This window comes from Oryx dammah, unplaced genomic scaffold, assembly GCF_014754425.2.
Source record: "Oryx dammah isolate SB20612 unplaced genomic scaffold, SCBI_Odam_1.1 HiC_scaffold_1, whole genome shotgun sequence".
NCBI lineage: Eukaryota > Metazoa > Chordata > Mammalia > Artiodactyla > Bovidae > Oryx > Oryx dammah.
This window is the reverse complement of record NW_024070185.1, coordinates 44,648,177-44,672,549: the sequence shown is the minus strand read 5'-3', so window position 1 is coordinate 44,672,549 and position 24,373 is coordinate 44,648,177. Positions and strand designations below refer to the sequence as shown.

General features: G+C 44.4%; 1 protein-coding gene and 1 non-coding gene across 5 annotated transcripts in view; one reads left to right on the top strand and one right to left on the bottom strand.

The window, feature by feature from the left end:
- Positions 1-24,373, bottom strand: part of TJP2 (tight junction protein 2) — a 127,174-nt gene that overhangs the window by 62,913 nt on the left and 39,888 nt on the right. For 3 of the 4 annotated variants that reach the window (XM_040249394.1, XM_040249561.1, XM_040249646.1), the window contains exon 1: positions 18,095-18,348. The exons of the other annotated variant lie outside the window; for it this stretch is intronic. In XM_040249394.1, the coding sequence (XP_040105328.1) occupies positions 18,095-18,154 (60 nt within the window). In that variant the 5' untranslated portion in view covers positions 18,155-18,348. Of the gene's footprint in view, positions 1-18,094; positions 18,349-24,373 lie in introns of those variants that run through there. 4 annotated transcript variants of the gene reach the window in all.
- Positions 12,804-12,875, top strand: TRNAC-GCA. The gene has a single exon. It is a non-coding gene; the product is annotated as a tRNA-Cys (tRNA).

Below are 24,373 nucleotides of genomic sequence, written 5' to 3'. Positions count from 1 at the left end.
GTGAGAAAAATAAACAAGATCCTGCCTTCGTGGAGCTTACAGGCTGACGGGGGCTCGGCTGTAAATCAAGGTGTCTGTCAGCAGCTAGAACTAAAACTGTGAGGCATGCTATGAAGGGAAAGTACAGAAAGGTCTAGAACAGGGGGAGCTGGCCTCCCAGGGAGATCAGGGAAGGCTTTCCTTTTTAGTGACCCCGTGGAAATAGGGACTTCAATCCACTGAGAGAGGACACAGCAAGAAACCATCATGGCTGGGACATAGAGGGGGAGGCCGATGGGGGAACCTGGCTCTCAGCATCCCGGTCTCGTGCATGAAAAAAGTAACTCTAAGTCTGAGGTGGGTCAAGGGCACGAGTGGATTTGTATTTTTATATATTTGAGACCAGACTCCTCAATTTCCTGAGAAGCAGGAAAGAAGTCTAAGCTGAGATCGACAGCCCCAGGGGCGTTACTGAATACAAGAGGTGGGAAGGAGGAAGAAAGGGAGGGCTGCACTGAATTCCTGGGTTTCAGTCTAGGGCAGTAATGGCCTTCTCAGAGCAGTAAGGCTGAGGCCTTACCCTAGGGTTTAAGCCCCAGTCAAGATCCCCCTTCTACGTGAGGAAAATTTAAATCAAACCACGATTTCTAAGCCAAATTCCAAAGTCACCTTTGCAAGTACATAACTTAGGAGTGGGCAAGAAACTGCTATCAGGGCCAGCAACAGCAATGTTTACCAGGCATTCTGAGAAATGGATACAGACATGGAAAAAGCCAAAGGACCATGGAAACAAAATGCACTATCAAGAGTGCTTCACTGGGGAGTTCCCTGGAGGTCCAGTGGTTAGGACTCAGTGCCTTCACTGCTGGGAGCCCAGGGTTCAATTCCCAGTGGGGGACTAAGATCTCAAAGTCACCGTGCGATAAGGCCAAAATAAATAGATAAGGAAATTCAAGTAAGGACTTCTACTACATTTGCCAAGAAAACTCAGGCTTCTGCTTCCCTGGAGGCCGGGGGCCAGACAACACTCTGGAGCTCTTTCCAGCTGTTCTAGTTTGTCAACAGATGAGCCCCTGGTTTGTCACTAACCAGCTGTAAAACCTCTAAGCTCGTTGCACAGCTCAGGTAATAGTACCCACCTCACAGGGTTCTTTGAGATCAACTGAGAATTTTACATGGAAGTTTTTACCAACTGTAAAATGTCCCACAAATGAGGGGATACTTCCTCTATTAAATAAGTCTCACTCTAAAAAAGGTGATATGGTATACATTTAATAAAAGATTTTTCTTTAAGACCTCATTTAGTCATTCAGCATTTAAGTATTTACAGTGACTCAGGCTTTGAAAACAAAGGCCTATCAACACAGAACAACAGTCCCCACCCTCAGAGGATGCCTTTTTTTTTTTAGGATGTAGAAAGCCTTGGAACAGTCTGGAGAACAATGGCGGTGAACGTGTACTGAACCACGGTGTCAGTCACTGATCTGGCAGCCCCAAGTTTTCCCAAACCCAAAGAACAACATTAATTTCTTTTCTGCGCAACATTTCTTCAAGACTTTGACCATGGTGATGGTTTATTGTATCTTTGAGGTCCCTTCCACCCCCCAGAAAAGAATGAATTGTTTAGAAATGAAACAGCCAACCACTCAGAAATACAACAAACAGTATTTGTCCCAAAGCTGGAAATCCAGAGCATAAATAACATCCAAAACTCAGGCAGAAATGTTTTATCATTGGAGGATATTTCAGTGTTATAGCCTTTCCACATCTTAAAATGCGCTTTGACATGTACTTTCTCCACATTTTCTCCTACTTAAGTTACTTCTTAACTTGGAAGACGTCTACACTCTTAACTTCACAACTGGCTCACCACCTAGTCACTGTTTGGGGATAATTTTGTTTTCTTGTTTCTTTTTATTTTTTAGTTATTAGTGAATAGGGGCTTCCCAGGAGGTGCAGTGGTAAAGAATCCACTCGCCAATGCAGGAGACACAAGGGATGTGGTCAGGAAGATCCCCTGGAGTAGGAAATGGCAACCCACTCCAGTCTTCTTACCTAGAAAATTCCATGGAGAGAGGAGACTGGTGGGCTATTCTTCATGGGGCCACAAGGAGTCTGACACAGCTGAGCACACACATACACATACAAGGTCTTAGTGGATACATAATTGCAAAGTTAGGTCAGTTCAAAGTGAACTACCCTTGGTTTCCATTGCAATGGAACTTCTGGTTATATTTTACCTAAACAAAAATCTGAACTTGTTAACAATTTCCAATCACATACCACATGGGAAGTTGGCCTGAGATCAGAATCTTGCTTGGATAATCCTCCAAGTGGATAATTAACTACAGGTGGGAGCATTATCAACACACTTCTTGGGCAAGACACTGTGAGGAAATGTGCTGAACACAGGAGTGAAAACTTTGGTTCTGCTCTCAAGCTGGGCTGCTGCCTGTGTACCCCCACAGAGACAATAAGCATGCGTCACCTACGGACCAAGACCAGTGCCACTGGAGAAGAAATTTGTTAAAGAGAACATGAGAACACTGGAAGCTTCCATCACCCACCACAGAATCTGGTCAGAATTATATATCCAGCTTTTGTCATGGCTGAGCTTCGAACCAAGAACCAACATTTCAAACAATGCCAGCCTTATTAGACTGTCTATGGAAGCTCGTGGAACTCCTCAATCCTGGGTCCTCAGGGAAGAATGCCATGCGGTGAGGCTGTGAGGGTGACAACAATGCCCCTAATAGGACTCCAGGGCCTTCCCTGGTGGCCCAGAGGGTAAAGCGTCTGCCTGCAATGCAGGAGACCCAGGTTCGATCCCTGGGTTGGGAAGAGCCCCTGGAGAAGGAAATGGCAACACACTCCAGTACTCTTGCCCGGAGAATCCCACGGAGGGAAGAGCCTGGTAGGCTACAGTCCACGGGGTCGCAAAGAGTCGGACATGACTGAGCTACTTCACTTAACAGGACTCCAAGGGGAACAGGAGAGAAATAAAGTTTGCACTTGGAGCCTGTCTTGCTCTTTCTACCCCTTGTGCTTGTTGCTCTGGTTGTCAACGTCCTCCTACCCCAAAAGCCTCCAAAGGCGAACCCCCAGCAATCCATCGCCAAAAGTTCTGGCTCCAAAATCCCCTCTCTATCTTTAACCCAGTCTCTCAGTTTTATACATCAATGCTTCCAGTCTCAGCTGGATATCACAAAAAGATGACCTGCCTGCCACTGAATGGTGCTTGCCTGGTGACCTTCACCTCTTAGCGTTATTTAAAAGATGTACTTTGATCCTGACGAAACTAATAATGGAATTCTGATCCTTAACAGACAAGTTCCCAAACACAGCATATCAAATATGAACATTCTTTCGAATTCCACAACTCCTATGCTTTGTAGCCGCCGCCAAGTTTTTCTTGACATTAACAACTGTTGTTTTCTGTGGGATGGGATTACACAGTCATTTCTAACTGGAGGCTGTGGACTTGAAGAAAGCGGACACTCTCACTTGAGAGTCTTAATATTTCTATAAAAAAACTATGATTTTCACTAGTCACCTACATAATCGACTTCTCCATAAAACTCTGTCTTGCTCACCTTAGTGTCTTTGGGGCTTCATACAGTAATGGACACACATGGGTCACTGAAGAATAACAACTCCTAAAAACATTGCTATTTCATTGTGACTCCCTGGAGGAAAACTTTCTGTATACTTTCAGTGATAATGTGAAAAAAAATCCTACAAATCAACAGAGAGGCCATTAGCTTCTCCCTCTTATTTCTCTGCTCACCTGATTCTGCAAAGCAGAGCTGGGAGCTGAAAGCACCTGTAAGTCTCAAATTAAATGGACCTTGACTCAAATTCCCTCCCTGTCACACAAGTTATGCAACATTGGACATGTTACTTAACATTTCTGAGCCTCCTTATCCTCACCTATAAAATTGAGTTTTAACACTCACTCCCAGTTGGTTGGATTCAGTGAGGTCTATACCAAGGTCTGCTGCTGCTGCTAAGTCGCTTCAGTCGTGTCTGACTCTGCAACTCCATAGACGGCAGCCCACCAGGCTCCCCCGTCCCTGGGATTCTCCAGGCAAGAACACTGGAGTGGGTTACCATTTCCTTCTCCAATGCATGAAAGTGAAAAGTGAAAGTGAAGTCTCTCAGTCGTGTCCGACTCCTAGCGACCCATGGACTGCAGCCTACCAGGCTCCTCCGTGGGAGGAGGGATTTTCCTGGAGTGGGTTGCCATTGCCTTCTCCAGTACCAAGGTCTAACACTGTACTAACACTGCACCAGCTGTGTGGCTTCTCTCACTTCACCAGAGAAAAGTCTGTCTGCATCTTACTTTGTGTCCTGGGGTCCCCTGACCATTAGGTATTTTACAGAGACATCAGGAGTTCTACTTGGGTGGAACTTTAGTAAGCCAGCTCCCAACATACTCATGTTTGCAGAAATCAAGGACAGAGCCTCAGAGCCATTCTATAAAGTCCATTAATGCCTATTTTACATTTGTTCATCCAATAATGGAATGGAATGTTGCAGCTTCAGTCTCCAAGCCACCTGCATGGTTGTGGGGGGGAGGGGGGCCAGTGGGAAACACAGTGAGCAAGGCAAGAGAATACAAACCCAGATCAATCTCATTTCAGTTTTTTAGTACTGTCTCTGTTCTCCTCCTTTCACCTTCCTTCATTTACTGAGCAACTATTCTATGCCTGAAGTAGCAATGCCAAGAACCAGACCTGCCCACGAAAATTCACAATCACCACCCCTCCCCACCCCGCCTAGTGTTAAAAGTGAGCCTCCTTCCAACACTAGGCAGAACCCAGGCCTCTCAGAAAACACACTGCTCTTCCAAAAGGATAAACACAAGCAATGCAGTTTACATCTAATTGAGGACATTTATTTTGCAGTTCACTGTTTTCCAAGCATTCATTTTGACGAAGCTCATCCCAATCAAAAAGCTTATGTTGCCTCTCACAGAGAAAATGAACTATCCGTGTTGCAGACTACACAGATGGAGCCAACAATATCCAAGCTGGAAGAGACAGAAGAGACAGACAGCAGACAGGCAGAATACCAGCTCAGTGTCGAGGGCACCTCGCTGCATAAACCATTATCCCAAATGTAAAGCCGAAAGGACAAGTCTGGTGACTGACTGGAGTGATAGGTGAGTGACTGTCATTTTCTCAGGACAGTTCATCACTGGGACATAATCCAATCGGGCCAACATTTATATGTCACCAACTAATCACACTCAAAGACCACTTAGAACAGCAATGCCATTGTTCCTTGGAGCTTATTAATACACCAAAGCTAAATGAGCTTCCTCCCTTTCCCTACCCCCAAGTGACATGTGTATTCCCCTTGGTTCTATTAATAAGCGAGAGAGATTCTTTAAGGCAGCGCATACTGCCTGCAAATATTCTGGGGTAATAGATAGTAAAATCATTGTTGACATGTGATTTCTAAAGTAAATCATAAACATGAAATTTAAGAAATTCAGAAAATTTGGCAATGCCTGAACTAACTTTATTTTTAACTCAGCTCTATTTCCCCACATTTTACAGAGGAATGGCCCCCAGAGAACCTTCTCTTTAAAAAGCTGGTGACTAATCAGTTCTCAAATGTGAGGAGGTTTCAAGGACTGACAGGGGTGATGAGGCAATGCCAGCTGCCTTTCTTAATTCCTTGGCTTTTGTGGAATTATCATTTTATGCCAGAATTTGACTTCTTGTTTTAAGTTTAAAGGACACTGTCAAATAAAAATAAGGCTGCCTTGTAAAAATACACAAAGCAGCACTGTGCGACCCTTCCTCAGGCTGTAACACTACTAGCTGAAATATAGACACCTGGATCAGAAATACATATATGTTTAAAACCAATCATTTTTGTCGTAGGAGTGAAATTAGGTCAGTGCCCTTAAGAAGCCCCCCTTCAGCTCTATTTTCCACTCTCCAAACAAAGAAAGCTTTTGTGCATTGTATTAGCCACTGTAAACTGTTTGGACATCCACTGTTAGCCCTGGTTGACTGGCTAAGTCAGGCGAAAAAAGAGATAAAACAGGAGATTCTGTCAGTATATTTCTAGCACATTCAAATTTAAGTGAGCTTTTGCACAGAGCCACCTCACTCTGCTAAACCAGTGGCTGAAATGAAGTTACTGCTCATGCTTATCTTGGCACTTAGAACATATGCTTTCCTTACCACTTCAAATTTCTCAAGCAGTACTATAGATCTAAGCCTAAAATAAAATATGAATCAATAAATCACTTGGCTAGTCTGTTTCTAGCTACTCACCTGAAAGCAACAGTAGTAACGTCCCTAACTAGTCAGAGTCATAGGCAAAATTCTTTGAATGAGAAGATTCACAGACATTCTAAATTAAGAAAAACTCAGTTCTTTCCCGGAGAAGGCGATGGCACCCCACTCCAGTACTCTTGCCTGGAAACTCCCATGGATGGAGGAGCCTCGTAGGCTGCAGTCCATGGGGTCGCTAAGAGTCGGACACAACTGAGTAACTTCACTTTCACTTTTATGCATTGGAGAAGGAAATGGCAACCCACTCCAGTGTTCTTGCCTGGAGAATCCCAGGGACGGAGGAGCCTGGTGGGCTGCCATCTATGGGGTCACACAGAGTCGGACACAACTGACGCGATTTAGCAGCAGCAGCAGCAGCAGTTCTTTCCACATGGGGCATCATTATATAGGGAGGGTTTGCAAAAACCGAGTCAAGATTTTTAAATGTCTCAAGAGCAACACCTTACAGCTCATATTTCACAAACAGGAAGTGGGACAGACACTATTGCCAAATGTTTTAGTAGACTCGCACGTGCTGTCAGCATTAGGCGTGAGGCACAAAACAGGACCAAGATTGGATCTTTTCACTTAACTTGTCAAAAGATAGAAGAAGTTAAAGACAGAGGGAGGAAAAGGGGGCAGTCTCTTCAGGGGATCTTCCCCACCCAGGGATCGAACCTGGGTCTCCTGCACTGCAGACAGACTCTTTATCATCTGAGCCACCAAGGAAGCCCATCAATCTATAAACCAGATTTGCATATCACCTTTTACTTTATTAAAAACTAACAAGTCAGGAGGAGGGACAAGTTAGGAGTTTGGGATTAAAACATACTACTACATAGAAAATAGATATCCAATAAGGGTCTACTATATAGCACAAGGATATTAGAGTATCTTGTAATAACCTTTAATGGAAGAAAATATTTTAAAATGTCTATATATATTTATCTACATGTATAACAGAGTTGCTTTGCTGTACACCTGAAACTAACACAACACTGTAAATCAACTGTATTTCAATAAAATTCTTTAAACATTAAAAAAAAACTAATAAATCAAAACAACTTCAAAAAGAAAATACTTGGACTTCCCTGGTGGTTCAGTGGTTGGTTAAGAATCCGCCTGCCAATGTATAGGACACAGGTTTGACCCTTGGTCCAACAAGACTCCACATGGGCAACTAAGCCCACGTGCCACAACTACTGAGCCTGCACACCACAACTAGAGAAAGCCTGCACACCACAACTAGAGAAAGCCCAAGGGCAGCAAACAAGATCCAGCACAGCCAAAAATAAATACTTATTTTTTTTAAAAAAGGAATATTCATTAAGTTTCACAAAGTTATACATCAAAAAGCAGCTCTTAGAACCAAGTCACTTCGCAGCCTGTATTAATTTATAGGCCTGCAAATGAAAACTTCTCAAGCTTACTCATATTGAAAAGTATCAACCATCACAGAGCAGTTGAGAAACAGAGGCCCTTCAGAGACAATACTTTGGGAGGACTTAACAGTGGCATCCACACTCCAGCAGGTGATTATAAAGTCTGATTAAAGTACTGATTCTGAACACAGATTACAGAAAGCAGTCCTGTGACTACTGTGGCATCATGTTCTTCGGTAATAGTGATAATACAAGCAAATTATAACCACTGCAATGAAATTGCCATTGCAACCCTAGGGGGCATCTATGCCATTTCTTGCTTGCTGGTACTCAGCTTCCCCTAGTTCCAGAGACTAGAAGGCCCAATATCTTTGCCCAAAGTGTACCAATGAGGTGCAAGTATTTACTTAAGATCTAAAGGATAAAGGGAAACAGATGCCATTAGTTTTCCTTTTTCTTTTCCTGTAGCAGCAGTCAAAGGCAGAAACTGACTTCCCAGACCTGAGTTTTGCAGCTGCCTCCAAGCTCCCTATTGTTTCAGCCTCCTCTTGGCTACAGAGGCTGATAAAATCAGAGGTCCTGGCAGCTTTCTAACTTTCTAGGAGGCAAATCAGAGACCTAGTGATGGGCCCTTGGTTTTCATCCCTCCAGCCTTTTGTTCTGTAGGCATCTAATTCCCTCCATTAAATCCCTTTCTCCTTGAAACATCTAGAATAATGTCTGTCTTCTTCACTGAGCCCTGACCCAGAGGTATACAATGCCCATTTCACAGCTGAGCAAAGTAAACTGCCTAAGGCCATGCAAGTTTCAGGACAAAAAGATCTCACACCCAGGTATGCCTGATTTCAACAGTCACAGAATGAAAGTTAAGCATGTCTCCAGCCCATGACCCAGCGATTCTACTCCTAGAAATTTACACAAGAGAAATGGGTGCATAAGCCAACAGAACAAAGTATTAGGTGACTTTCGTAGCAGCTTTACCCATAATAGAAACAAAACAAAAACCTGACAACAACCCAAATATCCATCAACAAAAGAATGAATCAACAAACTGGGAAATTCATATAAGTGAAGTATATATTATTGAGCAAAAAAAAAAAAAAAAAAAAACTACTGAATCACATAACCACACAAAGGTTATGCTGAGGAAAGAAACCAGATACCAAATGCTGATTTCATTTATACAGATCCTATCAAAGTGAAGCAAAGCTATATGATGGTAAGAGATGTCAGAAGAGAGGTTCCCTTGTCGGTGGGGTGGTAACAGTCGAAAAAGTGGCAAGAGAGAAGAACCTTCTAGAGTGATGGAAAGTTCTATTTTTTGATCCAGGTGGTAATCACACAATGCATACATTCATGTAGAAGTTCAGCCAGCTCTGCAACGAGATAGTGATGGTGGCGGCACAAGCAGATGCTACTGAATTTACACTCAGAATGGTTAAAATGGTGGGTCTTACTGTGTTTTACTACAATTAAAAAAAAAAAGTACCACGCTCCCCACTTCTGTGTTTTATTATATATGCTATACTTCAACTTTTAAAAATACATGAAAATAATAATAAGAAAAAACTTCACTGTGAGTAAGTAAGCTTCTGAGGACACTCAGGAGACCACTGTTCCCACAGGAAATTTTTCCTCAATTTCAGGCAAATATTTTTCACCGCACTTCTTTGGTAAATTCAGTCTACCTTTCCTGTCTCTTCCCAACTCTTGAGTAAAGACATCTGCAAACTATACTTAAGCCCTATAAGCCGATCGAGTATTGCTTCTTTTACTGCTGCTGCTAAGTCGCTTCAGTCGCGTCCGACTCTGTGCGACCCCAGAGACGGCAGCCCATCAGGCTCCTCCGTCCCTGAGATTCTCCAGGCAAGAACACTGGAGTGGGTTGCCATTTCCTTCCCCAATGCATGGATGCATACTAAGTTGCTTCAGTAGTGTCTGACTCTGTGCCACCCCATGGACAGCAGCCCACCAGGCTCCTCTGTCCACAAGATTCTCTAGGCAAGAATACTGGAGTAGGTTGCCATTCCCTTCTCGGCCTCTGATTAAAATCTGAAAAAACACCGATATTCAAAGTGAACTCATTACCTCTTGATTTCAACGTATTTTATTGCCACTTGCCTGTTTTTAGATTCTTCACAATAACACCAGAAGGAAAAGCACAAATGCTTCCAGTTGCATTTCTGGAAAATTTCAATGGATGTCTGAGATGCTACAAATCTCTCTCCCCTCTTAAAACTCACCCAGACACTAAACAGACCCAACCAAGGCAGGCGAAGTGCTCTCCCTGAAGTTAGGCAGAAAAAATCCCATGTGCCTGAGGTATCCATTAAATGTGGCTGCCAGAGAGTGACTTCATGTCAGTCAGTAACAGCGAAAGAGGTCTTGCAACAGTCACCAGGAGGCTGTCTCCAGTACACTGGTGAAGAACAAATCAGAAAGGGATCTGTTCCTAGTGACAGACCTGCCTTACCTTCTTTGCCCGTGCTACAGGCAATGTGGTTCCTGGGAGAGGATTCCATGGGGAAGGGAGGGGATACTGGAGGCTCCCAGGATGCAATTTTCACTGGGAACGGTGAAGGGGAAAAGGAAGAAGAAGGAAAAAGAACTCTCAAGAAGCTCTGTGAGATGGTTGCAGCTGCTGACTTGGGGCTGCAGAGTGAGCAAGAGAATTCAGTACCCACTGAGCTGGTACATTATTTAAGCTGCAACTGAATAATAGATCTTTCCATCACTTCATGAGCTAAACAAGACAGCCACTCTTAAAAAACTGCTTTGCAGAGAGACTTCATTGAATCTCTTCTTCAAAGAGAAAACAAAGAGAAAGAAAACACACACAATTTGTCTGAGTATGAAAGCACTTCAAGGTGACAAGAACCAACAGAAATTTAGAATGTACTGAGAATCTTAAGCACAGTAAGAGACTTCAGAGATGATCAAGTATAGTTATCCCCATAAAGTAACTGAGAATTATTAATAGAATTACATGCCTTAGCTAAAGTTACCAAGCTAATTCTTAGTACAGCTTATACATCAACGAAGAAAGAATCTGTATATTAATAGAAATTCTACATTATTTTTTTCTTATGGACAAACTATTATCCACTCACGCTATCAATGTCAGCAATCTAGGAATCCACTTTTCTAAGTTCTCAAAGAGCCATTCATTCTTACTACTTTATGCAATAAGGCTTCCCCACATCAAGTCAGTAAAATGTGGTCGATACTTTAGGGAATGTGCTTGGTGACCCGTCAGTGTCTGGGGTGACGAAGATGACGCAGACCAGGGAGGGGCTCACGGCTGACAGGAAATGACTGGCATAAGGCAGAGGTGATAAGAACTCAAATAAACACTGGCGTGTGCACACTACCCAATCACAGCCCAGGAGGTTGACTGATTCAGCCTGAGGGAAAAAGGGTAAGGGAGCAACTAAAAATGAGCTCACCAGGAAGTTTCTTCTGAACTGTTCTTTTCAAAAGCAGAAATGGCTAGCTTGGCTAATACTGATTTCTTCAAAGAACTTCATTCTGCTTTGCTAGATATATTTGGAGACAGTCATCCGAGGATGGAGAATGGGGTGGTAGCCTCTGATAGGTACATCACCCCTCCTCCCCATGGCTGAGCCCAGCACAAGCCACCTCTCAGATGCCTGCTGCAAAAGGAGGCAGAGAAGAAACTCCACCTAGGATGCAGAAACCTAGGATTCAGAACACTTCCTTTATAAGAACTGTCTCTCAGTGAATGGAAACAAACAGCCACACATGGAACATTATTTTATCAGAAGAACAACAAAGGTTCACGAAGCTACAAGTCCTAGGAGAGAAGTTCACTAAATCCTACTGATGACTAGAATCCATTATTTCCCCAGTTCACCTTCAACTAAGTGACAAAACCTAGAATATCTGCAGTATTCTCTCATCTCTAACAAAGCTTTTTCTAACATATACAATGGCAAAGATACAACTGGATCCTGGGACTCTCCTGGTGGTCCACTGGTTAGGACACTGCACTTTCACTGCAAGAGACCCAGGTTCGATCCCTGGTAGGAGAACTAAGATCCTGTATGCCCTGTGGCCAACAAAACATACAACTGGATTCTAATCATTACCTATTAATTACAGCCTAATAACTGTTAGTGAAAGTCGCTCAGTCGTGTCCAACTCTTTAACGACCAGCAAGACTATCCCAATAATTTTCTTCCACAGTGTATTATATATGTTCCTTCTAAATGCCTCTGACTTCTCACTAACTATATTGTCACTAACTATAAAAACATAACTATATATTTAGTCCTGTGTTTATATAGGGTGTCAGATAAAGCATACTACAATTAAAGTTTCCAAAGACGACATCATTTTTCTCTTGTGAACACAATGTATGTATTTCATATGGCTGAGTAAAGTCTATGACACAAATAATAATTACTGTATTGATTAACTCTGAAATCCATGTTTACATATGCGTATGGGTAAAATTCAGTAAACATTTGTACTCAAGGATGTGACATGAGGTTTTTGCCATGATTAATAGTATAATTTGAAATCCTGGGGTCAGAAGAGCTTCCTGTAATACCCAACAAATATTTTATTTTCAAAAGATCTATCAATAGTCTTTTACCACTACTATCAATACCCCCAAACTTTCCCCCACCCTTCCGCCACACACACACAAAATGATGGGGGAACAGAACTGTAAGTAGAAACTATAATCTATAATCTAATCAGGCAAAATATTTAGCCTGAAAGCTAAAACAAACACTCATTATCATCAAAATTTATACTGCTATGGTTTGCAACACACCATGATATGTAAGTGACAGAGAAGCTGCAGTGTTTTTAAGATTAAAGACCTGATTTAACTTTAACCATCTGGCAGAGGCGCTAAACAAATATCTGTACTGACTTTAAATGACTGAAGAACAAGTTACTAATTGAAGGCCCAGGTTTTCTCATGAAAACTATGCACACCCACAGAATTAGGGATTCTGGTGACGGAAACAAAGTGTTTTCTGTCGTGGTTTTATTCACCGACCAGGAAGAACCTCAACTGCTCTTTTCTCCTGGTCATAGCAGGGTGCTTTTTCCCTATCTCAAGACTTACAATTCCTATGACAATCCTTGTTAAAGCATAATTTACAGACCACAGGCTTCCCTGGTGGCTCAGATGGTAAAGCGTCTGCCTGCAGTGCAGGAGACCCGGGTTCGATCCCTGGGTTGGGAAGATCCCCTGGAAAAGGAAATGGCAACCCACTCCAGTATTCTTGCCTGGAAAATTCCATGGACTGAGAGGCTCCTCAAGCCTGGTAGGCTACAGTCCATGGGGTTGCAAAGAGTTGGACACAACAGCGACTTCACTTTTATGAGCTTCCTTTTTAATGAGTTAGACGCACCGCATGGGAGGCTGCTTGGGTCTCTCTACTCTTAAGCACTGATGAATGGTGACTAAGATGCATTTGGTAACAGAGGTATGTCCTCCAGGAGCGCCAAAGCTCTTCCCCCCTTTCCACGCTGCTGCTGCTGCTGCTAAGTCGCTTCAGTCATGTCCGACTGTGCGACCTCAGAGACGGCAGCCCACCACGCTCCCCCGTCCCTGGGATTCTCCAGGCAAGAACACTGGAGTACGCTATCTTACTGCAAATGTCACACCAACAGACCTTAAAATTGCAGAATGGCTCATGGGAAGCAGAGAAAGGGATGAGACTTATGGAAGACATTAAATAGTTTCACAAATACACTGGGTAGACAATGGCACGATACACACATTAAGACATAAAGCCCATCAAGTTCAACTTTCCTGTCTTCTGGGCCATGTTGTGGTGACTTTCCTGAAGGTGTGGTTGAGGTATACCTAGCTCTCCATACCTAAATGTCACGCTCACAATTTAAGAGTATTTTCCAAATCTCAGATTTCAAGGGCTCTCTTCACAATTTTTTATCTTTTTCTCCCTCCACTCATCCTAATAATTTACTATTTTTCTTAAACCAAACTCACTGTTTTACTTAATACTTATTTTTGCCCCATTCTAAGCAAACTATCCATGAAATAAATGAGTTTACAGACTGGCTTTACGTTTTTTATTTATACAAGAGGAATGCACGGTAACTGAAGAATGGGCAATGTCCCTCCTTGTACAGTCTGTCTGTACAACACACTTGGGGGAAAAACACTGTTCAGGAGATAGCAAAAAAGACAAGAGAAAATGCGTAACAAACTTAATAGATGGTTCTCCAATGCCAGTCCTGCATCTCCCTTTTGAGCACACAGGTTATTGAGGCTGATGCAGCTTTGGATGAAAGAGACTCTAGTTCCCTTAAAAAGCCAGTATGAAACAGTCACCATTAGGGGAAGGCCCATGCAGGCCTGCCTGGGCTCTAGCAGTCAGAGGCCAAGTTCTAGGAAGGGCATTTCCTAACGAAGCTGCAAAAGTGGACGCTGGTACTTTCCACCTCAGAACTCTCTTCCTCATACAGCGACATGGGGAGCGTACAGATTTACTTGGCTTCTTTCCTAGGTAGCCTTCAAACCTGGAACTAGCTATTGCCAATAGCGGATAGTGGGACTGAGTGCCTGATAAGTTTTTTCCATAGCTGTTATATGACTTTTGCAAAAATTTTAATGGAGATACCAACTCAGACCCTCATAAAGTTGATAGCTAAAGGAGCTTCTACTCATAAGGGTAATCATAAAGGTTCCTGTGGGGATAAAGTAGGTTCTAAATTGCTTTAGGGAACATTTCTTTCTGAACCTTAAAAAAAGCCCGTATAGGACTTCCCTGGTGGTCCAGTGGTTAAGAATCCACCTGTCATTGCAGGGGACAGGGGTTAGATCCCTGGTCCGGGAAGATCCCACATGCTGTGGAGCAACTAAACCTACGAGCCCCAACTACTGAGCCCACCTGCTGCAACTACTGAAGCCTGTGCCCCAACAGCCCGTGCTTCTCAGTAGGAGAAGCCACCACAGTGAAAAATGCCTGCACCACAATGAGAGCATTGGCCCCGCTCACTACAACTCGAGAAAGCCCATGCTCAGCAATGAAGATCCAGTGCAGCCAAAAAATAAAAAATATAGGTTTTTTTTAAAAAGGGCCATGTAAAACAAGTTTTTAACCCACACAACAGGTGTTGAATCTGACCCCTGAGTCTATGTTTCTGACCCTGACCCTTGGATATAGGATGAAGAAATGAACTCAGTAAAACATGTTAGACAATCATTCGAGCATTCCCACTTAATTTTCAATGAAAATTCTTCTCAACCCCAAGGCTGGCTGGTCCAAGGCCATTCCAACCCAGCACTTGTTGCCCTGTGATTACCACCTCAAGTCTGATCAACAAGACATTTTATAGGGTATCAGCCCTCAATCTAGATAAACTAATCTACAGCCACAGCTCCTCAATGGGATTTGTTTTAGGGATTAGGCAAGGAATTCCCTGATGTCTCATATTTTTGGTAGAGGTATGTGGAAAGTTTCAGCGTGATTACTAACCCTTCCTAACTCTTCACCCCACCCGCCCTTCCCACACGCTAAGCTACTCTTGCACCAAATCTGCATGACTTTTTCAACTATAGAACATATGACAGCACACAAACTCAAGTGGCCCCGCCTAGTTTCAAGGACTTACCTGTCTCCTAAGAAGAACTTCTTCAGAAAAGAAAAACCTGCTAAAGTCACTAGGGATTTTAGCATCTCCCTCAAATTCCCAGGCACTTCTCCCACGAAAGAAAAATGTCTGGCTGTGACCTTTTGTCAATATACAAAGAATTAGACTAAAAGTCTAACAAATGGAGGCAGAAATCCTTGCAAATGGAACTCCCCAGCAAGTGATGCTAAAAAATTTAGGATCTTAAGCATATGAGTGCCCCTCAAATAGTAATATTCCCTATGTAGGGGGTGTGGGGTAGAGTGTTTACTGGGAAACTGGCTCACTCCTTTGCAGGAAAAGTCAAGTCATTAATGCATTAGGTATTTCTGTGGCTTTTTCTTAAAGTTCTCTTACTGGCATTCAAGGTCTTTCAAGAATGTGAGGATCTCTTGTTCTTTCCCCCAGCAACTGCCTTGATACCTACCTGGCATCTCCTATTTGTGCTTCTAGGTCCCACTTGCCTCCATAACCCGGGATCCTGCACTTAAGAGTTTTCAGCACCTTTTCGTTCATATTACAGTCAGCCCTCCATATCCTGAGGATTCAACCAATCACAGATCAAAAATGTATGGGGGCAGGGGAGAAATCCCGGAAAGTTCCAGAAAGCAAAATTTGAATTTGACACACCAAGAACTATTTACACATCATTTACATTGTAGTCACAACTATTTACATAATATTTACATTGCATATAGTATTGTAAGTAGCCTGTGCTTGCATGCTCAGTCACTTCAGTCTTGTGGGACTATTTGCAGCCCTATGGACCCTTTGCAACCCTATGGAACATAGCTGCTAGGCTCCTCTGTCCATGGGGTTCTCTACTGGAGGGGGTTGCCATACCCCTCCTCTAGGGAACCTTAACCTAGAGATGATTTAAAGTGTACAGGAGGATGCCTTGAGGTTACAGGAAAATACTATGTATGCCACTTTATATTAAGGACTTGGAGCATCTTTGGATTTTGGTATCCTACAGAGGTCCCAGAACCATTCTCCCCCCTCCCATGATACCGAGGAATGACTGTACAAGCTACTGTTTATTTAGCACCCACTAGCCAGGCACCCTGGCACATTTCATTCAGTCCTCACTCAACCCTGTGAGGTGTGTTATTAGCCCCATCTTCTAGACTGACTTACGCTGTGAGGAATCTGTTCAAATGACAAACTTTCCTCCCCAAAAGAATCCCTGAAGGGAGTGTGAACAGGGCAATCCCACACTGTGTTGCATTTCTGTACTGCAGAGTGTACATCTGTATTTCACACTCCCCACTTCAGCCACAGGTATCCCAGCAGAGAGAGTCTACACAATCTAAAAATACACCTAAAATTTTCAACTAGCATAGCAGACTCTTAAAAGACAGAAATTGAGTCTTGCTTATCTCATGCACTCACCTCTTCACAATGGACCAGCTACAAGTAGGTGCTCATTACGTTATTAGCTGCGTGATCCTGAAAAAGCAGCAGCAGCAAATCGGAGCAGGGAAAATCTCTGACAGCAGCTCAGAAAAAGCGCGAGAAAAACCTCAAAAGCCACCACCACCTTAGTAAAGCACCCCCACTTCTTTCACCTCCCCAAAGAGGGAAAACGACAGCATCCTTTTCATATCTCTAATTGGAATACATCAGAGTCTTAAAGATTTGCATTCTCCCCCAACAAGACAGCGTGACAGAGGCATCCTCACACTGAAGTGAAGCCAGTCATGAAAATTTATCAAATAACCAAATTTCATTCTCAAGGCAGGATATCACATGGCACTCTGCTACAAATGCAATCATGACCACTAACTCCTCACTTAAAAAGAAAACAGTCTGATTCCAAGGTCTGTGTGCAGACTGTCTTGCCCAGGAATAATCCAGACACAAGTGGACCTGTTCTCCCAGAGTGTCAGCACAGCTGGCCCAGACCTCCTAAAGATCTGAGGACAAAGGCCTCTCGCCTTCTCTGCTGGGATTCCCCCAACTGAGGAAGGGAGGGCAGTTTCTATGACGGGATGAGGGCAGTTTCCACCGGGAACTGCAGGGAAACCACAACCATTACTCACGCTAGACAGCTGCCAAGGCGGCAGCGCTGCCTAAGAACTGAAGCTAAAGCAGAGGTGGGAGGCTGTATTCCTTTCCATTACTAAGCCCTGGAGTATTCACTCCCAAGTTCATCCACATTTCAAGAATGTTAAAACCCTGTAGTCAAAACCCTGATTATTTATAATTTAAAATAAACTACTGTGTAAAGCAGAGACTTCACAAATGAAGACAGAAAAGGAACTGGTGACAGGTAAGATAATACCAAAGTACAAAGCATCCATCACTCTCTTCTCGTGGCATCCTCCCAAACCCCATCTCCATTTCCTACAGCAAACAACTTTTACTTCTTCTGCAGATGTAACCGATTAAAAGGGAAAATGAGGATTCTGGTCCAAAGAGTTGTCAGTGTGTCTCACGCACACACGCCTGTAATTTTGCATCAACCAGAGAGTGAGGTTTGGAACAGAGAAGGAAAACGCAGGCACAGCGAGTCGCCCCCGAAGTAGCAGGGATCCAAGACAGAGTTCAAGACAGTTTCTCCCTACTCGCGACTTAACCCGAAATCCAAGTGACTTTGGAGAACAGAGAGAAGGATCCAGGAGCCTCGGAGGCCACGAGCCACCACCCCCGTCCGGTGAAACCTACCCGCTGCCCTCAACCCCACCTCCGCATGGGAGAATCCCAGTCACCCATGGCGCCTCCGGGAAGCCCACCATGCGCTCCCAGGCTCTCTTCTCGCGACCCTTCTCCCAACCAAGCGGAACGCAAGAGGGAACTTACAGGGAGCCAACCTGACATTTCCCGCCGAGGTGGAAACCCGCGATCTCCTCGCACCGGCATCTTCGGGCGCGGGTCCCGCGTGGGCGCGCCTGTCCTGGGCCCCGCTCTTCCTCCTTGTCCAGGCGCAGGTCAGTCCCCCGCCCCGCAGCCGGGTTTTAGCCCGGTGCAAGTCCGCGGGGACCCACCCCTTTGTCCCTCCCTCCAAGGCGGCGGCGGCGGCAAAGGCCCGCCCCCTACCCAACGCAGCGCCTCCGCGCCCGCCGCCTCGCCGCGGAAACTCTCAAATGGGCCGCTACCACCCCTGCACGGCCCGGGGGAGGGCTTGCCGGCACCGTGCCCCCGGAGTCCCCGCGGAGCGCCGTGCGCGACTCCAGGCCGAGGACAGAAGAGGGGGGCGGCAGCAGGGAAACCCCGAGGACAGAGCGTCCCGCGGCCCCCACGCCCAACCCCCCTCCGGCGGACCCGATGGTTCGCTCCGCGGCGCGCACTGGGGGCAGCAGGTCCGGCTCCGGGCGCGCGCCGGGGAAGCGCTGCAAGTTCGCGTGAAGCAGTGAGTTCTGGGTGGTCTCATTGTCCGCGGGGAAAGAATCTGCCTGCAATGCGGAGGCAGAGGTTCGAATCGCTGGGTCGGGAAGATTCCCCTGGAGAAGGGAATGGCAACCCACCCCAGTATTCTTGCCTGGAGAACCCCATGGACAAAGGAGCCTGGAGGGTCCATGGGGTCGCAAAGAGCTAGACGCTACTGAGCGACTGACACTTTCACTTTCTTTCTGCCCCCAAGGTCGCGTCCGCATCTTGTACGAACACTTTTTGGAGAGGTTTGCAGAGCCTTCTTCCCAATTCTCTTCCAAAAGAAAGAACCGGGGAAGCTCCAAAGTTTCCTTTTGTCCTGCCTAGAGACCAGACCGGCCAGCCAACACACACACATGCACACCCAGGACTGTACCCCACGTTTCTCGGCTCAACAATTGATACCCCGAATTCGGAGAGTGTGAGATGTTCGTGTTAAATAATAAGACTTTTGAGGAAAATATACTCCAAGTTATCTCTTTGGCACATTCCCAACAACTCCAATAGCGATTAAAACTCCTCTTCCATTTCTGAGGCTTTTCTTTTTTTTTTTTAAGTGAAAGTCGCCCAGTCGTGTCCGACTCTTTGTGACCCCATGGACTATAGAAGTCCTTGGAATTCTCCAGGCCAGAATACTGGAGTGGGTAGCCTTTCCCTTCTCCAGGGGATCTTTCCAACCCAGGGATCGAACCCAGGTCTCCAGCATTGCAGGGGATTCTTTACCAGCTGAACCACAAGGGAAGGGAAGCCCCAAAGTAGGTCACAAATGCTTATCAGGAAGAATTCCTCAAATTCAACTCAGTACATTTATTCACTGTAGAGTCCTCTGTTGTGTGTTAGTCACTCAGTCGTGTCCAACTGTTTGCAACCCCATGGACTGTAGCCCAACAGATTTCTCTGTCAACCGGATTTTTCAGGCAAGAATATTGGTGATCTTCCCCACCAAGGGATGGAACCCAGGTCTCCTGCATTGCAGGTGGATTCTTTACTGTCTGAGCCATCAGAGAGGTCTCAGTTCAGTTCAGTCACTCAGTCATGTCCGACTCTTTGTGAGAAGAGAAGTCTATGTATATATAATTGTGCACAATAAATAAGTTTCCTTATTTTAAAGGCATGTAAGTTATTTGGAGAATCAAAACAGGCACCCTGAATAAAAATAAACCTTTGGGTTTGAAATCTTAAGGAAACCACATTGTGAGAGAGGAAAGTTCAGTCCATCCTGCTCTTCAGCTGAATAGTGCATAGTTTACCTAAAGGTAGATGCAGGAGAGCATGGCAACCCACTCCAGTATTCTTGCCTGGAGAACCCCCACGGACAGAGGTGTATGGTGGGCTACAGCCATGGGGTTGCAAAGAGGTGAACATGAGTAAGCTACTGCACAGCACCTCAGAAGGTAGAAGGGTTGATGGACCCACTGAGGAGATGCAGATGCCAGGCTCTCTCCCTGAAAAGTTGCTTCATTTCCTGCCTAATGAAAACAAGTTTGGCAGCTTATGTGGAAAAACAAGTCGAGCAGATGCCTCTGAAAGTGTTAGCTTCTGGCCTCCTTTGCAATGGCAAAGTGCCTGCTTCTGAATAAAAAGCACTGTGAGTAACATTTCCCAGTTTTAAGTCTCCAGAATTAGATGCTTTGGTTGTATTCCTGAGGTAAGGTGTTACTCTCCTAATGAAAGCACCATAAAAAAAAAAAAGTTTCCCAAATTAGGCAGTGCTGACTAATAACAATGACACCATATGTGAACTGGTCACACCTTAGTGATGTGACCTTATACCACTAGCATTTAAAAAGAAAGGAACCCAGAATGTAGCAATTACATCTGCTGAATGATTTTCCTTTTTCTCTCTAGAGTTGCATTGTCCAATATGATAACCACTTGTCACATGTGAGTATCGGATACATTTAAATTTAAATTAAAACTAAAAAACGAAAAGTCCAGTTTCTTAGTCGTGTTAGTCATATCTCTAGTGCTCAGTCAGTAGCCACACATTTGTGGTTCCCATATTGAATAGTGTAGATATAGGATGTCCATCGTTGCATAAAGTTCTATTGCATTGTGGCTATTTATTAGTCGCTAAGGCGTGTCCAACTGTTTTCAACTCCATGGACTGTAGCCTGCCAGGCTCCTCTGTCCCTGGGATTTCCCAGGCAAGAATACTGGAGTGGGTGGCAATTTCCCTCTCCATGGGATCTTCCAGATCCAGGGATCAAACCCAAGTCTCCTGATTGGGCAGGTAGATTCTTTATCACTGAGCCACCAGGGAAGCCCTTCTAATACATTACAGTACTCCAAATGATGACACACTTTTACAGTAGAAATACCAACATTCTGACACAATACATAGTTCTGACTCATGTTGAAAAAAGTCTTTCAATTGATACAGTACCATTGCTGGTGGCAGTATAAATCTATGTAACTCTTTGGAAAAGCAAGTTATACTAGTATATATTTCTCACAAGTGGGCTTGCACATGTGAACCCCATTCCTAGAATTTTGTTTTCCATCCAACAAATAATTACTAAACACTTTCTATAAAGTCAGAACCCCCGATACAAGACTTAGTTAGGCTGTAACCTCAGAGTTCAGCCTACTACAGTAGCCAATTAGTAAATTATAAGAAACCATTTAAGTACCAAGATTCCTGGCAGCTCAGAGTAGTCTAGGGTCTTTCTGGAGGGGTTCCTCACCCAGATAGGGGTATGGGGTTTAGTGAAGTCTTTCCAGAGATGAGACAGCAGCTTACACATTCTAAAGGACAGGGAGGAATGACTTCGTGAGACAAAAAGAGGAGAAAGCTTTCCAGGTGAAGACAACAAATAAGTGGAGAAAAAGGAAGAGATCACAGACGTGCTGTTGGGGTAGCAGGAGGTAAGGTTGTTCAGGCAAACAGGGTTTATGGTCTACTGTGACACAGCAGGAGTGGGATTCGACTGGCATTTTTTGAAGATCGCTCTGTCAGCTTCTAGGAAAATGGATGAGTTGGGTGGGGGTTGCAGGGAGGGGCATCAATAAGAATGACAAGGCCAACAACAACCAAAAAAAGGATTTTTGTGGGAATGCAGGTGAGAGATGATGTGACTATGAAGTTAGACAAAATAAGCCAGTTCAAGGGATGAAGGAAGTGGAATCAGCAGACTGGGTGACTGCCTGATCAGATATGAGGTAAGGAAGAGGGAAGTGAGCCTAAGGTGACTCTCAGGTTTCTGGCTTAACTAAGTAGATGAGTGTCTTTTGCCAAAAGAGGAAACAAAGAAATGGGAACAGATCTTGGGAGGGACTTGAGGAAGGATGGTGAGTCTAGTTAAGGACTGACTGAGTTTTGAGGGTCATGGGTCCTCTAGGTGGAGATGTTCAAGTGTCTACTATGTGCCAGGCATTAACGAGATCTTGCGGTAGAGGAAGAGATTTGGAAATTGCCAGTGTGTCAAGAAAGCTGATGTCACGGGAGGTAATGAGAGTATTCAGAGACATGACAAAAACTGAGGCAGGAAAAGAATAAGGGTATGCCAATACTTAGGGAAGATCCCAGGGAATGCCAATACTTAGCAGGCAAGCTCAAGACCCCAGGGTAGAGATAAAAGAGGAACTGCCAGAAAGGAAAAAAAAAAAAAAATCCACTGCAGTAAGGTGTCCAAAAAGTCAAAAGAATGAATTTCAAGAAGGGAAGAACAGCCAACACAGAACTTTGAAGAGTTCAGTTAAGAACAGAAGATGTTCACCGAGAACCACAGATCATCCTGGCCAGAGCTGTCTCAATAACAAGACAGGATTGGAGGTTAGATGACAGCAGGTGACTGGGAGGGGGACAGCGCTTCATCATATGTATAATAACATAGGATGGAAACCATCGCTGTCCAAGGCTGGAGAACTGTTAAACTACACCAGATCAACTTAATGGGCATAGCAAGTCATCATTCAAAATTATATAAGGAAGTCTGTGTAGCAACAAGGATAAGAACAATATAATAACCAATGAGAAAGAGTACAAATAGCATCTATCCTCGGGAGTCCCCTGACAGTCCAGCAGTTAGGACTTTGCACTTTCACTGTCATGGCCCAGGCTGGCTGGGGAACTAAGATCTCACAAGCACACAGTGCAGCAAAACACAACCAAACAAAAATACTATCTGTCCTGATGGCAATAACAAAAACTTACTATATATATATAAAAGAATTGGAAAGTATATGAGAATATGATTTGATTAATGGTGAGGACTGTGTATACTTTTATTTTTTAATTGTAGTTATTGTTTATGAAATGTTTTAACACTTGTCATTATGTATTACAGTGTATAAAGTCTTTAAAGCAGGGTCAGAGGACCTCAAATAACTGTAAAAAACTAAACACTTTTAATCAGATTTAATCAAGAACATTAAGATTTGGGGATAAACACACACACAGACACACACACACACAGACACACACACACACGCAACATGATTTTATAACGTATCATTAAATGGGAGCAAAGGAACCCGACATGAAAAGTTTCCGGGCTAACTAAGCAATTGAGTTGGCCTGTACACTGGTTGGTGGATTAGAATCATGAAGGCACTCCCAGGACTTCCCTGGTGGTCCAATGGTTAAACCTGGCTTTCCAATGCAGGGAAAGTTTCCAGTCCAGTTTCCCACATGCCTTGCAGGCAAAAAAACAACACAAAACATAAACAACAGAAGCAATATTATAACAAATGCAATAAATACTTTTAAAATGGCCCACGTTATAATGATACTTTCCTTCAGTAAGTGTTTCTTGAATGCCTAGCAGGTACCCTGGGGTAGGTATACAACAGATAAAGGCAATATACAACACGGGGCTTGCTCACAGCATGATGAAGAGAAAGACATGTACACAAATGATGACAGGGCACAAGAATTGCTCGAGTACGTGCATGATTTAGGTGCTGGCAGTTAAAACTCTGCCTGAAGGAACGGTACTTTTCAGGAGAAAAGGCCTGGCATTCCTTTCCCTTCCCAAGCCAAACAACCATACCAGTAACCGTGCACATTCACTTTAAGGACTCCTTCCATAAGCAGTCACCTCACATCCCCTAAAAGAACATCCAGGAGAGAGGCATTCAAAGTTCTGCTCAGCCCCATGCCTTCACAGCTCGTTATTTAATGGCACTCTCACTAACTTCCCAAGTTCGCTAACTCCACGTGCATGCACCTAGAAATGGCCTTGGCAGCACACAGCGAGAAGGCGGCTATTTGGAAGCCAGGAAGGGGGCCTTCACTGAGGACCGAGTCTGCCAGCACCTTGATCTTGGACTTCTCAGCCTCTGGAACTGTGCGAAGTAAACGTCTGTTGTTTAAGCACCCTGTCCGGGGCGTCCTGCTGTGGCAGCCTGGGCTAAGGCAGCCTCCGTGTCCTATATGCGTGGACCCTGCTGCCTTCTCCAGGCTCAGCCCAGCCTGCACTCTCCCAAGCTCACTTCCTGGAGCTGCACCGGCCTTTCTTTGCAGTTGTTGCTCTTGAGACCCTGCCAAGCTCATTCCTGCCCCAGAGCCTTTGTTGGAGCTTCTCTGCCTGGACCACAAAGCCAGCTCCTGCTTAGATTTCTCTTTCCATCTAAAGTAGAAAGCATCCCTTGAGGTTACTACCAGGAAATGATGCCCTCAGGAGAAAGCCAAGTTTAAATTAAAGCAAGAAGGTGGAGTTCAGCTGAATGTTTCATTTACAGTGAGACAAGGGTTTCAGAGAGTCC